The sequence below is a fragment of the Pyxicephalus adspersus genome, chromosome 11 (genome assembly GCF_032062135.1).
Source record: "Pyxicephalus adspersus chromosome 11, UCB_Pads_2.0, whole genome shotgun sequence".
In the NCBI taxonomy this organism is placed as follows: Eukaryota; Metazoa; Chordata; class Amphibia; order Anura; family Pyxicephalidae; genus Pyxicephalus; species Pyxicephalus adspersus.
Genome location: NC_092868.1, coordinates 32,592,838 through 32,608,578, shown reverse-complemented (window position 1 = coordinate 32,608,578; position 15,741 = coordinate 32,592,838). Strand labels below are relative to the sequence as shown.

Below are 15,741 nucleotides of genomic sequence, written 5' to 3'. Positions count from 1 at the left end.
ATCTCCTTCATAAGGTCCTATGTAATATTGAATTGAATAAAGGCTCTGCAGAGAGAATGTTATTCTACAATCCCCTTTTTTACAGCTCGTAGCATACATGTTTTATACGCTTTCTAGTAAAGCATGCTAAGTTTATATGACTCCTAATCCTAACATTGGCTAATTTTTCTTTCTAGAATGATCTACAGAAAGAATTAGACCACAGGAAGGGTCTCCTGCAACAATACATGAGCAGAGATGATGACCAGGTAGCATTACCGTGTCTCTTGCATTTCTTCAATTTGTCAAATTGATATTATCCTCCTTAAGATTCCCATACTCATTACAATCTGATATAACAGCCTCCCTGAACGATCTTTAGATTCATCAAATGTGTGCAATCTGAGAATTTACTTATCTGCCAAAATACATGTGGTAAGCTCTAGAACTTAGAGAAAATAGAGAATGTAGAGAAAAGTTGTATTAGTTTCTCTTTTCTGGTCCATAAGGTTGAATTAAACATTTTCTGCTCTAACTGCACCTAAATCAATGATGCACTAAAATCATTTTGCACTCATTAGCCCCAAAGGCGTACTTTTAGCTTTGGCAGTATCCAGGTGCTTTGCTGTCTACTTGTTACGCTTCTGTGAACTTCTGAGCAGGGAGTAAGCATTTTTCACATCCAACACAGTCATGCTGTTTTTGGGAGGGATTGCAGCTTGAACTGTGCGGCTTTGGTGCTGTCTGTGATGTCAATCACTGGCCTGGCGGGATAGCAGGGAGCAACATGCAACAAGGGTACATTTATATTCAATAAAAGTAATTATTGCCACTGAGTAAGTTGCTGGAGTAGTAGAGGACTGCTGGTCTGAACAAATATATAAACAGTAACAAATGTCATGGCAGAAACCAAACACAGAGAGGGAGAGGCGGTAGTTAGCTAGAGCAGATATCAAAGTGGGAAATCAATAGGACAAGAAGGACTGCATACAGATAATGAGGACACAAGGGAGACAACAGCAGGAAATCAAACTTTCCATTAGTGAAAGCCATACTTTGAGGTGCAAAGCTGGGGAGTGTTTGGTCTTTAATAGAACGCTGGACTGTAAGTTTTAATCAAAGCCAAAAAGATAGAGGGATAGATGGCCAGAGAACTATGATTGGAGGTAACTTAAATAAGTAACCTAAAGTGTTAGGTTACCCGTAAACATACAAATGTTTGTCTAACATGCAAAAGATCATTTTTACAAAAGATCAAAACACATAAAAAAAAGAATTGATCCTAGTACTGGAAAGATTGTTCCTAAAAAACACATGCAACAGAAATATGATTTATTGCTATATATGGAAATAGATTCTCTAAGCAGCATTGGCTGTTTAGACGAACCGCACTGTTTTCAGACATGGTTTGTCTAACTAAAACCATGGATGGAGCTGCCTGATAAGGAATAAGTTAATGGTATGACGTGTTTAGTATTGTGTACAATTTTTTTTAGCTACTGAACTCCCCCTTCATATCTAGAGCCCTACTTTCACATCAGAGTCCCCCTTTAAATCAAGATCCCCCACTTTACATCACAACCCCCTACAGATCGGCGTCTCACCTTCACAGTGGAGGTCCCTGGTGTACAGATATGTCATTCTTGTAAGCCGACTTTTAATGTTACATTTGCTAGGATTGTAGTTCCTGCTACAATGTCTTTTCTGTATCAGTCATCATTTTTTTCTTTGCTTTTCATAGGTCAGCAATTATATCGGCCACCCAGCACAGACTAATGGTTTCTTGCAGCCAGCTGGCAAAGGTCCTGCACGTGACCCTATACCACAGAGGACGGTGAGCAAAATTCTGTAAACTAATGAGTGGTAAATAGTTCTAGAAGTTCAATCAACGAGCACCTGCATTCTTTTATATAGTATTACATTTTTAGTAGGAGGCATTGCCAGGGTATTTACAAATTCACATAAGTTATTTAAACAAAAACATTGTATTTTTCTTTAGGCTATGTACGTTCACATTGACAATTTTAAGCATTTTAACAATTTTTAGCAAGCAATTTTAAGGCGGCATCTTACATCCTACCAACCTCAGAGCAGCCAACATCATGATCACTCAAAAAGAACAAATGTTCAGGTGCTTATAATGTGTGGTTCCTAACCACCCTGATTAATTTTCCAAAGGGTAGGAATAAGAAGGACATTGCTTTCAATGTCTTCCCAGAAGTACAGTTAACCATAACCACACCACTCCATGCTCTTCTGTGTGAACTTCACCTTTAAATAGCACTACCAAAAAAAAAGGAAAATAATATAAAATCAAACAAAAATAAATGAATGGCAAAAAAAACACAAAATCGGAGGAGGAATGAGTTAAAGGTTAACTGATAGTAAATAGTTTAAATAGAAATAAGTTTTATTTTAAATGTTTTTGTTAAGTAGAGGTAAAGAAACCCCAAGGTGAGCTTTAGCATCCTAAGCTAGACAAAGCTCTACTGAGCTAACAATCAGCATATAAATATGTGAAGTGAAGAATGGATCACATATTGAGTGTGGAACAATTAGATCTCAGAATACATCATTCAAAACATTGGGTAGTCCCTTTTCCCAAAGTGTTTCGCCATATGGCTTCCTCGGGAGGTTAGGGACTGAACTGAACATATAAATAACATAATAAGGAGCTGTTAGAAATGTATCATAAAAAATATATAGAAGAGATCAATATGAGCATATATAACAAAAACATAATATGACTTAGAGTGCATAATGTTGGTGTAACATATGGTAATACAATAAGAAGGGTTGATAGATATTGATATTACAATAATCAGGGTTGATTATATACATAAAAGAATTATTACCAACCTATGATAATGTATATAGGAAAATAGTAGAATATAGTAATATCTCCTAAAGGTTGTGAAAGGATAAGTTGGTGGTATTTACTGGTCTGTATACCAATTAGGATAGGATAAAACAGATCTGTATGTATGAGAGATGTTAATAAGTAATATAGAACAAAATATACAGAGAAATATGAATGCGTTATCTATAAATATAAATAAATATAAATATAATGTTATTATTATATAGAAGATGTGAATTAGTTTTTTGGTGCATTTGAAGTCTATTTCTATTGCTGCAAACTATTTTTTCTGATTGTTTCCATTGACAGTAGAATGAGCAGCACTGTTCATTTCTATAGAGAGGGAAGGGGGGCAGATGAGCAGGGAGCACCCCACTGTGTCCTCTTTCATATAAAAAGAAAGCAGTCAGCCCCACTCAGTGATCTGCCATGGTACATCAGGGGACCGTTGTACACCCTTCTCTCAAGCAGCAATCATCTGGATCTGTACATGATTTTACACTGTAGGTTTGCTGGAAGATATCAAACATGTGCCTCTAATCTGCTCACAAGCACTAAACAAAATAGAATGTTACAATTTATCCTTCAATGATATTTGCAAATACTGTTTGCAATCTCCACTCACTCTGGAGCCCCTGGTTATGCTTCAGATACATTCAATAGCTGCTAAGTAAAACTAACAGCTAGGTCTTGTCAACTAAACTGGCAGAGGTTGTGTGGAGAGTAGGGGGTACGCCAGGTGTACAAAGTATGTATTTGGTCATTTTTAGATCCCAAAGTTTTAACCAAGGTATATTTTACATTATAGAACATTCCTATTTTTATCTCCAAATCAAGATATTAGAAAGGATGGGATGTGTAGAAATTTGTTTTGTTTTTTTTTGTTTTTTGTCATATTTTTCATAATTATATTTAATTTACCAAATACCTACCTTAGAGCAAACCGATGTGTGTCAAGCAAGGCAAAGTACAATGTATGCTCTGAAAGGATTATGTTCCAATGCAGTGTGTGTATCTTTCCTTCTTGCAGCGTTGATTGAATGTGCCATGCCCTTGAACTTGAATTTCCCATTGGATAATAAAATGTACAACAGTGACACCTTATGGTTATAAATATTAAATCCAAAATACCAACAGAAACAATGCAAATAAATAGAATTTAAACTTTACAATACAGATATCATTTATTCTACACAACACAGTGCATACCAACAAAGAACTACAAAATAATGACTATAAAAATGAAATGTAATAGTATACCATGTTACAGTATAGTATAAAATGTGAAATACTTCTCTATCTGTTCTACTTACAATTCCTTCTTAATTACACCTGTTGTGAAGCAATATGTAATAAACGTATCATTTGCCATAATAATAGTTTAAAATATCCTTCATCTGAATTGAATGTCCTTTTCCTCTCTGCTCAGGCGAATGATCTTCAACTGGTTCGTGATGCTCTGCGCAGCCTGAGAAATAGCTTTAGTGGTCATGACCCTCAGCATCACACTATAGACAGTCTAGAACAAGGAATATCGAGTCTGATGGATAGACTGCACGCCATTGAGACCCAGAGAAGACAAGACAGGAAGGTAAAGATATCTAAGGGTTGAGTGTTGGAATAAAATAAAACCGCAGCAGTGCCATTTTAAATTAAAGCAAACCTAAACCTAATTCCCTAGCCATTAGATTGGATGGATGGGGATATTAGAATGAACACAAACGGACCTGTCTGCTGTAATAAGGAGATAAAACTGTACCTGGCCTCTATTTCATGTGACCAAACCCAGCATTATGTTATGTGGCCTACAACAATTGTGCATTCTGGGTGCTGATGTCAGCAGTTTCTATTCATTTGACTGATGAATGTTGATGTTAGCTCCCTGGTGTATTATACAGTATTCATGCGACCTAAATTCATGATGCTATGGGATCTTCTTCTTAGTGAAAACAAGAAAGTTGTTTGTCTATAAACCCTACCTAGGGCTTCACTAAGGCCCATATTTTTAATAGAGAGTGGGAATTGCTATATACCACTTTTTTTGTTAAAAGCCACAGCCTGCATTCTATGAATAATTAAAATATATAATGCAGGCCTTGGTGAAAAGCTATGGGCCTCCAACTGAGTTTTTCTGCTCAACACAGAACTCTATAATTGGAGGCAAAGTTGGTTACAAATGTTTGACAGGTCATGTGATCAGGCTCCCCCCTGAAAATAATTGATTTTATTAGGGCTTTGCTAGACTTGACGTTCTGTAACTCAAAAGAACACAGTTCACATTTTGTTTCTTTGAAGTCCATACCATAACTTTAAAAATGTCCCACATGAGAATAAACTCAACCTAGTCCAACTCACATTCAACCACTAACCAGAATAAACTTTCCAGTGGCAGGTGATAGAAAGCTCCAGCACCGCCCTTCTTTTCATCTGAATTGGCTGCCCAATGCACACAAAAGTCGTGAAGGTTTCAATTTTAAAAATGCAGTGCACAGTAATACAGTGAGTTCTTGTGTGTTGCAATGCAGAGAAGATGGCATTAGGAAAAAATGGCAACCAAGTGCACTAATGCTTATCTAGTGTGTTCACTTGCATTGCATTTTGTATAGAAATGAGCGTGTTAAAACAGCATACTAGTGGGAACAGACTCTCAGGGAGTTTCCTATTGAAATTCTTATTGCAACTGGTACCTAAAATATGACTTTATCCTAGTGAAGAATTATAAGAAAATCAGTGAGTCAATCACACAGACAGGAAATTACATTTCTGTGGGATTTCTGTAAAGTAACAGTGTACAGAATGCCTCCAGGTTGCTAAATTAGATTTTTTGACAAGCGGTACAGCGGTAAATGACTCATTACCAAATGACTTGTGTAGCAATTATATATGCTCTATAGTTACCTAATACATACTCACTTGTTGTTTTTTTTTTGTCCTAGGCAAGAGGAAGGGTGTCTGGAAATAAAGAATTAAATGAATACAGGGACTCCTGGCCGCCCAATTCAAGTAAGTGTTATGTCAAGTAAATTCAATGAGGCAATGGGCACTTATGCCTCAGAAAGTGCTACCCGAGGATGGGTGCTTGAGATATATATATATATATATATATATATATATATATAAAGAAGGACTGACATGGGCTGCCATGTCGGTTTGCATATTTCACTTGCAAGGGGCACTTCACCACTGACCACAAATATGAAGGGGGCCTACACTAACCCCCAATGTGTTTGGGGTACTTTGTGCTGTGTCTTTTGGACCACTTCACTCTCAAACCTTCAAGGTTTACTCAATAATTAAAAAAAACATGCATTAGCTTCTGTATAAAATTTGATATAAAGAGAACATGGTATATTATTTTACATCAGGTAACTCTTTATATATTGAGTTGTTTTTCTTTTACTACATTTGTGTAATGTAAAATATAAACCTAGCAGTTTAACATCATGAAATGCAATTTAACTCATATGAACATGAAAAACAACATAGGAAAAAAACAACAATATAAGAAACAAAAAAAGCCTTATGCTTTCAATAAACAGTGTATGGATCACAGCAGGTACTGCAAATTATATTTCTCCTTGCACTGATGGTTGCAGTAATTTTTAAATATTCACCAAACAATGATTGGCCCAAAATGCCCTTGGTTTTATTATTATATCATTACCAGTCAATAAATAGTAGCTTGTAAAATGCTGTGGCCAGTATATTCGATGCATATAATTAAACATAATAATTACAGTGTCAGTCATACATGCAAGAAAAGCAAAATATACCTGACCATTTTTCTTATATGGCACCTGTTTAAAGATAGGTATTTTAGCTTAGTTTCTGGAACATTAATGGTGTCTATAGAGCTTTTTATTGTCAATTATTCATTATCTTTATGTTGTCTTTTATTGCAGAGATGCCTCATTCACAGAGCGCCCCAATAATGGGTGGTAGTAATTCCTGTACCAAAGTGCTATATTTTACAGACCGCTCACTAACGCCCTTCATGGTCACCATACCAAAGAGGTAAAGTGGTTTTACAGGTTCTCCTTACTGTCATAATAAAACCCTAATTACAATTTATTTGACTAAGACTAAGATCAAGGGATCTATTTGTAAAGCAGTGACTCTGACATTCACTGAAACATTTTCTGGTGGAGGATCGTCCAGGTCTGTGTTTCAATGGCAGTGAATGACTTTCACCAGGGAATGTTTTAGTGAATGTTAGATTCCCTGATTTATAAATATACCTTAGTGTTATATTATATTATATGTTATATCTTAGTGTTTTTTATTAAAACAAATCTTGAACTTTTCTTTTTGAAATCATCTGATTCACCTTTTCTCTGATATACTCAACGTGCAGCAAACTGCAATGATCTATTTATCTCTGTTAACAGGATGCACAAAAAAGTCATGCAAATCACACACTACAATGATAATGCTTTGTGGGACCCTTTAGGGGAGATTGTACCACATCTAATGTTCAGTAAATTTACATTTTTTCCCTCACATGGTCACATTTTTATACAGAAGTGAGAGACTTCCTTGTCAGAGAGTGTTATCACCATCTCTTCTTATTGAATGTTACAATATAGTCCAGAACATGACATGTCACCTACAGAGTATACTGTTTTCAGTGAAAGAACTGATTGAATCGCCCTGATTTATTAAAGCTCTCTATTGCAGACACAGCGGTGATGATTTATTAAAGCTCTTCAAGGTTGGAGAGGATACACTTTCATTAGTGAAGCTGGGTGATCCAGCAAACCTGTAATGGATCTGATCCAGGACTGAAAACATTTGCTAACAAATAGTAATGACCATTTTAGGTTTGCTGGATCACCCAGCTTCACTGATGAAAGTGTATCCTCTCCAGCCTTGGAGACCTTTAATAAATTAGCCCCACCGTGTCTATAGACTTGCAGTCAGATGGGATAAACAGCTAAGAGTGGCATCTGTGCTTCCCCAAATGAGCAAGAAAAGCATGATTGGGTACATTTGGTTGCCCCCATATGCTAAAGAATATTTGCCCAAATTTGTATTTCTTTTTTCATACATTGATTGATTTCCAAAACTTCCCCCAACCATTCTACACACAAATATGTCCTGTTAAAACTGTAACTGAGAACCCCCTTCCCTATACCAAGCTTTTTCATTATATTATTAATTATTATTATTAAATATACATGCAGTACCTAAACCACATGGCTATGGAGATCTTTGTTATGTGTATAGTCCATTCTTCAAATAGCAAGCCATCACTCCTTTCCTAAAATGTATGTGACAATTTCTGTTTGTTTCAACATAAATGTTGATAGGACATAGAAATATCTGAAAAAGAAAAACCTGTTTGTTCTGCTTCTGAGTGTATGATAAAAATGTATGATTCACCAATGTATGACTGCACTATTCATATCTAATCCTGTGCCCTGCAGGTTAGGGGAGGTAACCTTGAGAGACTTCAAGATAGCCATTGACAGGGAGGGAAACCACAGATACCACTTCAAGGCTCTAGATCCAGAGTTTGGAACAGTCAAAGAAGAGGTATGTAAATGAAAATGTGTAAAATTCCTAATTTTTGTGTTGGCACTTTACAGGATGTGTAAAGATACACCAAAGTAGTGCCCCCCCACACCTCAATGCCAGGACTCCCTGATGATGTACAATGACCATAAACTTCCACATCATACTTTACTTCCATGGCACTGGGGTTCACTGTAGGCACTATAGTGTTGCTGGTTTCAATATGGTTTAGATAAAGATTATATTAATCTCCCTGGCGTTAATATGTTAATACATAGTGTGGCTCAGGGTGAATTTTCCATAAAAAAGCGGTAACTCTGAGGGACACTCAGGGTGGAATTGCCAGGGAGATTAAAAGACCTACCTTGTTCCAACATTCCAGCGGCGTCCTCCAGCAGTGCCTGCGTTGCCCGGCTTCTTCTTCCACCTGGCGATGCCGGTCGGGCATCTGTGTAACCTGGCAATGCCCAGCCGTCATCTGCCTCCCTGGTGTGTGAACATTGAGGACACTGGACCAGGGGAAGCAGATGCCGGCCGGGCATCTGCTCACAAGTGTGTCAGGAGGGCGAGACCGAGCGCTGGGAGGTGGGACCAGTATTTTAAAATGTACCACTTTTACATTTACAAATACTTAGTATTCATACCGCTAGGGAGGGTAATGCAATGATCTTTTGATAAGAATATGCAGGAAGATGGAGGCAAACTACAGTATGTACTATGGGTGCAGGGACCGCTATTGTGGCCTGCCTCTGCCTGGTTTGTGTTACCACTCATTCTACAGTACCACAATGTTACTAACACCTTACCCTCAAGTGTAATATTCAGTATATGTAAAATAATATAGGTTATAAGTTCAAATTGGTATAATATGATAGGTACTTATGTACTTAAATATAATCACCAAATGGTTTGTCTTTCCCTTACTTCCAGGTATTCCATGACGATGACATCATTCCAGGCTGGGAGGGAAAAATTGTGGCATGGGTTGAAGAAGACCATGGAACCAACTGAATGAATTCCCACCATTATGCAAGGAACAAATGTTCTGGGAAAGAACAGACTAAAGACAAATTTGTCATATGGTTTTGGATCATTCTTCATGCTGCCAAAAGAGGTCCCTATGGGCACCGGATTACAGTTTTACTTATACAAGGAAAGCACTGATAGCTGCAATCAGACATTGCTGGCTTTTTACTGAATCTCCCACTTGTTCAAGAGGAGACTGGAGGACAGTGCAGTGTACAGGGTAGCTGATGTCCACTACTTGCGGATGTTACAAGCTACTTGTTACTTATATATTCTTATGGAGAAAATTCAGTATTTTTAAATGGGCAGATTGTTTGCATTGATTTGGGGGTTAATGTGTGTATTTCACCACCACTAATTTTGTCAGACACTTGCTTATTGTACAGCTCACAGAAGTCCTATTTTTCTGACAGATACGTTCAGCAAAAAGGTAACTTAATTTAAAAAATAGCTATTTATTAGTACACAGTAATATCATCTGCCATCAGTTTCCCATAACATCCATTTCCTAATGTCCTCACACAGTTTATAGCATTAAAAGCATTAGTGATGGTTCACTAGTTTTATTCGCAGAGCCAATGCAATAGCTATAAGGATCTTAATGGGTTAATTGGCCTGTTAATATCTGTCATTTGTTGATATAAAATGGAATATAAAAAGTGTAGGTAATAGCTGTAACTTATGGTATGTAAAATGAAATGCAAAACTTCTCCATAATTACTTTAGCTTTATTAAATCCCTTATGAAGCATGTGGAGGCCAAAAATTCATAATACATATGTACCTATTTTCATGAGCTTTATTTATGGGTTATAAATAGCTAAATATTCCAGATCCTTCAACAATCCCAAATAACAAAGCTAAATTGTATTAAGCAGAAATAAACCATAAGTAACCCCCCCCCCCCCTCAAAAAAAATGTAATACAAACCAGTTTATTAGTCCTCAAATGTGATGGCTGCATTTTTTCAGACTAAAATTATTTTAACAAGCATTGAACCAGCTGTTCAGATTGCCAGAAATGTGGTGCCCTTCTCTCCTCCTGTGAGATGAATTAGAAGAGTAAAACAATATTATCTTATTTGTGTACACCACTAATCCCATTATCTTCCTATACTATTGAACAAAGCAGAAATGTTTAGTCACCACTCATGGTTCTTTGACAATCCTTTTACTTTGGATCCATACCAACCATCACTGTGTTTTGGGGGCTCAGTGGTCCCTTTTATCAAGGCAACAAACAGAATGCACAGCATACTAAAAACTTCAACTTACATACATCCCAAATACAAATGGTGACAGACTTGTCCATTCCCTATTCTGCCATCCCTAAATCAAAGCCTCAAAGATTCCAATTATAAATTACATACCCAACCTGTACACAAAGCCTCGCCTGTGAAATAATCACGTCTAACTCTGTACATAAGGTGTAGAAATGAGTGTAGCTATGTAGCCATGAGTATGATGGGACTGGAAGTGTGCTATTCAGAGATTCACAGGTCTACCACATAAAACTAAAGGAAATAAGCCAGAAAAAAGAAAATGAATGCAGCACCACATCCAACACTAATTTGTATTCTTTTTGTGTTTGGGTTTAGACATGCTTAAACTGTAGTAATGCTACAAGTTGTTTGGTACAGCAGGCATTTCATATCGTTTGTGATATCTGCAGATCACAAGCTGTCTGACTGCAACACAAGACATATTTGTTAGAATTGCAAGGAAAGTGGCTTAGAAAAAGTGCTGAGGTTATAAATGGGTGTTTTACAGAAGTTTACAAATGTCAGCATGGTGCCCTATCAATGGCCTGTAAAAGTTCTTGTCACCTCCAGCTCTACAGTATTTTATTATTAAGCAGCAGGTACAGTGACTACCACATATGTAGGTTTAGCTTTGTGAAAAAAATGTTGGATTTAGGAAACTTTGGGATAAATAATGAGGAATAATAATAATAGAATTCCTGTGGACCATCAATTGTAATTTTCGAAGGGTTCTACCTGGTATTTATTGTGTTAAGACATACAACACAAATACAAAGTTTGTTTCTTAGCAGTAAACTTAAACCCATACTACTTGCATTGCTTTTACACATAGAAAATGGTGACATAATTAAACTTATTTATTAAAGCAAGACAAAGGATGAATTACAGTAATTCATAGCAACCAATGAGGTCTCAGTTTTCATAAATGAATGATAATTGTGTTGTTACAGCTTACCATATTTTACCTTAGTAAATAAGACCACATGACTGCTCTCACCTATAGCATTCATTCATTTCTACTTTTATCCTGACTACCTCCTTTATTCCGCTGTGCTGCTATAATCATTTTTAGGACATTCACCAAAAACCAGTAAGATTATCATTTTAAAGTCACCCAACAACAGCATTTCATAAAAACTCATCCTAAACTGCTGCTATAGAAAACTTCTATACCTCATACATACAGAGATTTCCTTATCATTCCCAAGGGTTTGATTTGATAAAGTATTATATGTAAATAATCATATAAACATTGTGCTATAAATATTAAATGATGGGCAGATGTTATTTACTGTTTTTGCTTCCATTGTGAGGCATAGGTATGGCAGGTTCTGCGCTTGCCCCATATTTATGTCTTTGTGAGTAAAGCTTTTTGCATTGGCAGTGGGATCAGTATTCACACATCTTTCATCTAGCATTCACATTTTTTTCTAGTTGGATTCAATTTTAAAAGTATAAATCCTGGTTGAAAGTTGTGTAAATTTTGGGTGAAAACATTTATAAACAGGCCAGTTAGTGTGAAGAGTCAGGGATTTTGGTTTGTGAACCTGGCATCTTACATATAAAAGCAGAGAAGTTCTTATTATACATCCAGTGGGAAAGCTTATATTTACATGTATGATAATGCACAAACATCAATGTGATTTAAAGATGCTTTCCCTTACTGGAAGGCCAGGTCCTAAGACCTGACTCTGAAATGCAACTGAAGACATGTATGGTGAATGTAGAGCTAATCTGACCTAATATTGGCTTATTTGTATGGATGCTGGTCCTTGTGAGAAACCTTGATGGTCCAAGGCAATCTTAATGTCTTTCAAATCACATTTTATTAAAGGAATAAAACTCCATAACTCCACTCCCCTAACTTCTCCACTCATCCTGTATTCTGCCCAAAGCAAGGCTATGTACACATGTCAGATGATTCTCAGACGATACAAGCTGTTGGGCTGGTCTTGGACGAGAATCTGACATGTAAAAAGAGGTCGTCCAACATCGTTAATGGATCCGTCCTGCAGAAGATGAGCTGGACCACTGTGCTCTTCTCCGCATAGGTAAACAGCACTTGTTCCTGATCAGACCTTTATCAATCTGCCATGGACGAGCACAACCGTTCGTTTCGGGCAACTATTATCTGATGTGTGTACATAGCTTAAGACTTTTGTTTTAATGTGCACACCTTTTCTTTAAATGCACATGAAATGGGTTTATTTCAGCTATAAGTTCAGTTTGAGTGTGTGTTTGTGTACATATATATGTATGTACCTGCCAAGATCCTAAATACCATTTTCGGTTATTATAGTGTGAAGAAGCCCCAATGATAAACATGTTAGATGTGTCTCTACTGAACCATAATTCTGGTTGTCTCCACTAGAGATTTGCCTGTTCTAATGACATTCCCTGTTCCATCTCACTGAAAGAATAATAAACATTCACAATTGTGACAATGAGCTGTGAACTATCCCATATCCACACATCTACATTTTAGTATAGCAGTGGCCCCACAAGTAGCCATGTTGGTGGTAACACAACAAACCAGTGGATAAAGTGCCTGTAATATCTGCTATTTCTAGTTTTTAGAAAGTTTAAAGGATTATCGGCTGTAAATATTTCTACCTTACTTGTTCAGTATGAAGTTTGAAGGCATTTGTATAGGTGATTGTGATATTGTGTTGTGTGCTATGTTGGCTTCTTTTGCCTATGACATTTTGCTATATTTATGATTCCAGGGAAAGCAGTGATGAAGTCAATCATTATGTATCCTGGAGAAATTAATTTTTATCCCACTGAGAACTGTCACTGTATATAAGAGGGTTTCACTCTGTGCCACACAACCTTCAGGAACAGAAGAAACAGAAATGTTACAATTTTGACTCATGAAATATGGAGAGCTTTGTTGGAGCAGACAAGCTCTATATTAGGAGGGTGTTATAAGAAACAGGCCTCTCCCACAAGTATTCTTCTTGATAGTACAGAAAGTATCACTATAGCATTAGAGGATTCATGGCAGGATTTAACAGTATATGTGTGATCCAGTGCCCTCTGGGTCACCATCTGGATACAGAAACAATGTTCTTTTTGCAATGGATCATTGTACAATCACTTTAGACTTAATGGATTAATTGGATATCAGATCAACAATTGGGCTTATTTATTCCAGAAAGCAGCAAAATATAGGAACTCATAACTGCAAGTATGGGTGCAATGTTTTACAGGTGTGATATAACTAAAGTGTTCATGCACTTTAAACGTTATCTCTGCACTGCCTTGATACATTAATCTGAATAGGAGTAATTATTTGCAGCTAAACAGTTGCATTGGAAATACAAAAACACGTTTTTGTATGGTTCCCATACTTCCTTGGCTATTCCATGCCATCCCCACTACATTTCCCAATACTGATTGGAGCAGAACACGTACCTGATCCTCCCTCCCTAATTTGGTGGACAGATAAGGTGACTTTAGAATGTGGAGGCTGAATGAACCAAGCTGCTTGAATCAGCAATGCCTGGGGACAAAAATAACAATAACTTAAAACACTATGAAAGAAATTTTATTCACTCTAATCAGTTACTAAAATTAAAAATGGCTCAACAATTGCAATGTTCAGTTAGATTTTTACTTTAAGATTACCTTTTGCAAACTCTGAACAGAAACTGTTCACTTATTCTCCCCCGTTATGTATGTGTGTAGCACTCCGATGATTTGTATATGAATGTACAGTTGTTTTATCTAATGATTCCATTGGGCTTATTCATTAGCAGGGCAATACAAAGTACAAGGACTGTGTATAAAGCTCTGTAGTCAATAGCAAAATATCAGATTTAATCACATTAGATTGAATGTGACTACTTTTTATAGGTAATTATACATTACATTGTCCTTAGACTTTGCACTGCCTCGCTGAATAAGCCTGCATGTCTGAATTTTCTAGTAATTTATGCTATTTGTAGAAAAATGGTATTACTTCATTTTCCAAAGTTGTGACTATTTTTACACTGGTAAATGTCTTTCTATCGCATACTTACCATAAAGAAAATCAGCATTTCTATACATGACTTGTATGTTTGCTACTGTTTTGATGCCTCGAGTTCGCACTGAGCAAATGTCATTATTAGCTTTATTTTATTATGAAGTATTGGGAAATGGTTGGAATCCCATCGTTGTAAATAAAATGAGTATATGTCAATACAAATTATGGCATATACTGTATATAAAGAATAATGAACTTTCTGTTGTCTTTAATTACAAATATATACATTTTATATATCATGAAAGGAAAGAATGGATGTTTGGCATTCACATACCTGTTAGGCTGGATAATACAGACACTCTTCTCTTGTTCTCTTTAGATAGATAACTTTAGGAATAGGAAATGGTATTACCGACTGATTGCCAGGATAGCCATAATAAATCAGAAAAGTGGTGAAACAAACAGACGTTAGCAACGCATGGGCTTATGATCCAAAATACTGCAACTTAAAACCAAAGTCTTGTCTCCAATAAATTTGAGCAAGTTTCAGGATGTGAAGTCTGGAAAGCATGGCATACCTTAGCTTTTCTTTGGTCCAATCACAAAAATACTTTGAAGAAAGGAAAAGATGGTGTATTCCCCTGGTAATATGTTATTAATACAGTCCAAGGTCAATTTTTAGAGGAAGGCCAATTAACCTAACTGCATGGTTAGGTGGAATGTGGTAGGAAATCATAGTACCATAGGAAGAAACCCATAGTGGCGTAGCTGAGATGTGAACCTGGGACCTAGCGCTGCAAAGGCCAGAGTGCTAACCACTGAGACATACAATATACTACCGTGTTTCCCCGAAAGTAAGACCTACCCCGAAAATAAGACCTAGCACTTTTCCCCCAACCTGCCCTAATATAAGACCTACCCCGAAAATAAGACCTAGTAGAAAAAAAAAAAAAAATAAAAGCAAACATAAATTAAAACAGTACTCACCGAGCGGGAGACAGCGGGCGTACACACAGCGGGCTAACACACAGCCGCACAAGCCGATGCTTTCCTTGTAGTTCCGGCTCCTGTCACAGGCGGAGTGATATTACATGCACTTCGCCTGTCAGAAGCTGAAGTGCATGTAACCAGG

General features: G+C 36.8%; 1 protein-coding gene across 4 annotated transcripts in view; it reads left to right on the top strand.

Annotated features, from left to right (window-relative positions):
* The window catches only part of DIXDC1 (DIX domain containing 1), an 87,656-nt gene extending 72,787 nt beyond the window's left edge, over window positions 1-14,869 (top strand). For all 4 annotated transcript variants that reach the window (XM_072425641.1, XM_072425642.1, XM_072425640.1 and 1 more), the window contains 7 exons: window positions 177-248; window positions 1,721-1,813; window positions 4,269-4,430; window positions 5,776-5,842; window positions 6,742-6,853; window positions 8,266-8,374; window positions 9,284-14,869. In XM_072425641.1, coding sequence (XP_072281742.1) covers window positions 177-248; window positions 1,721-1,813; window positions 4,269-4,430; window positions 5,776-5,842; window positions 6,742-6,853; window positions 8,266-8,374; window positions 9,284-9,364 — 696 coding nt within the window. In that variant the 3' untranslated portion in view covers window positions 9,365-14,869. The remainder of the gene's footprint in view (window positions 1-176; window positions 249-1,720; window positions 1,814-4,268; window positions 4,431-5,775; window positions 5,843-6,741; window positions 6,854-8,265; window positions 8,375-9,283) is intronic.
* The last annotated feature ends 872 nt before the right edge of the window (window positions 14,870-15,741 follow it).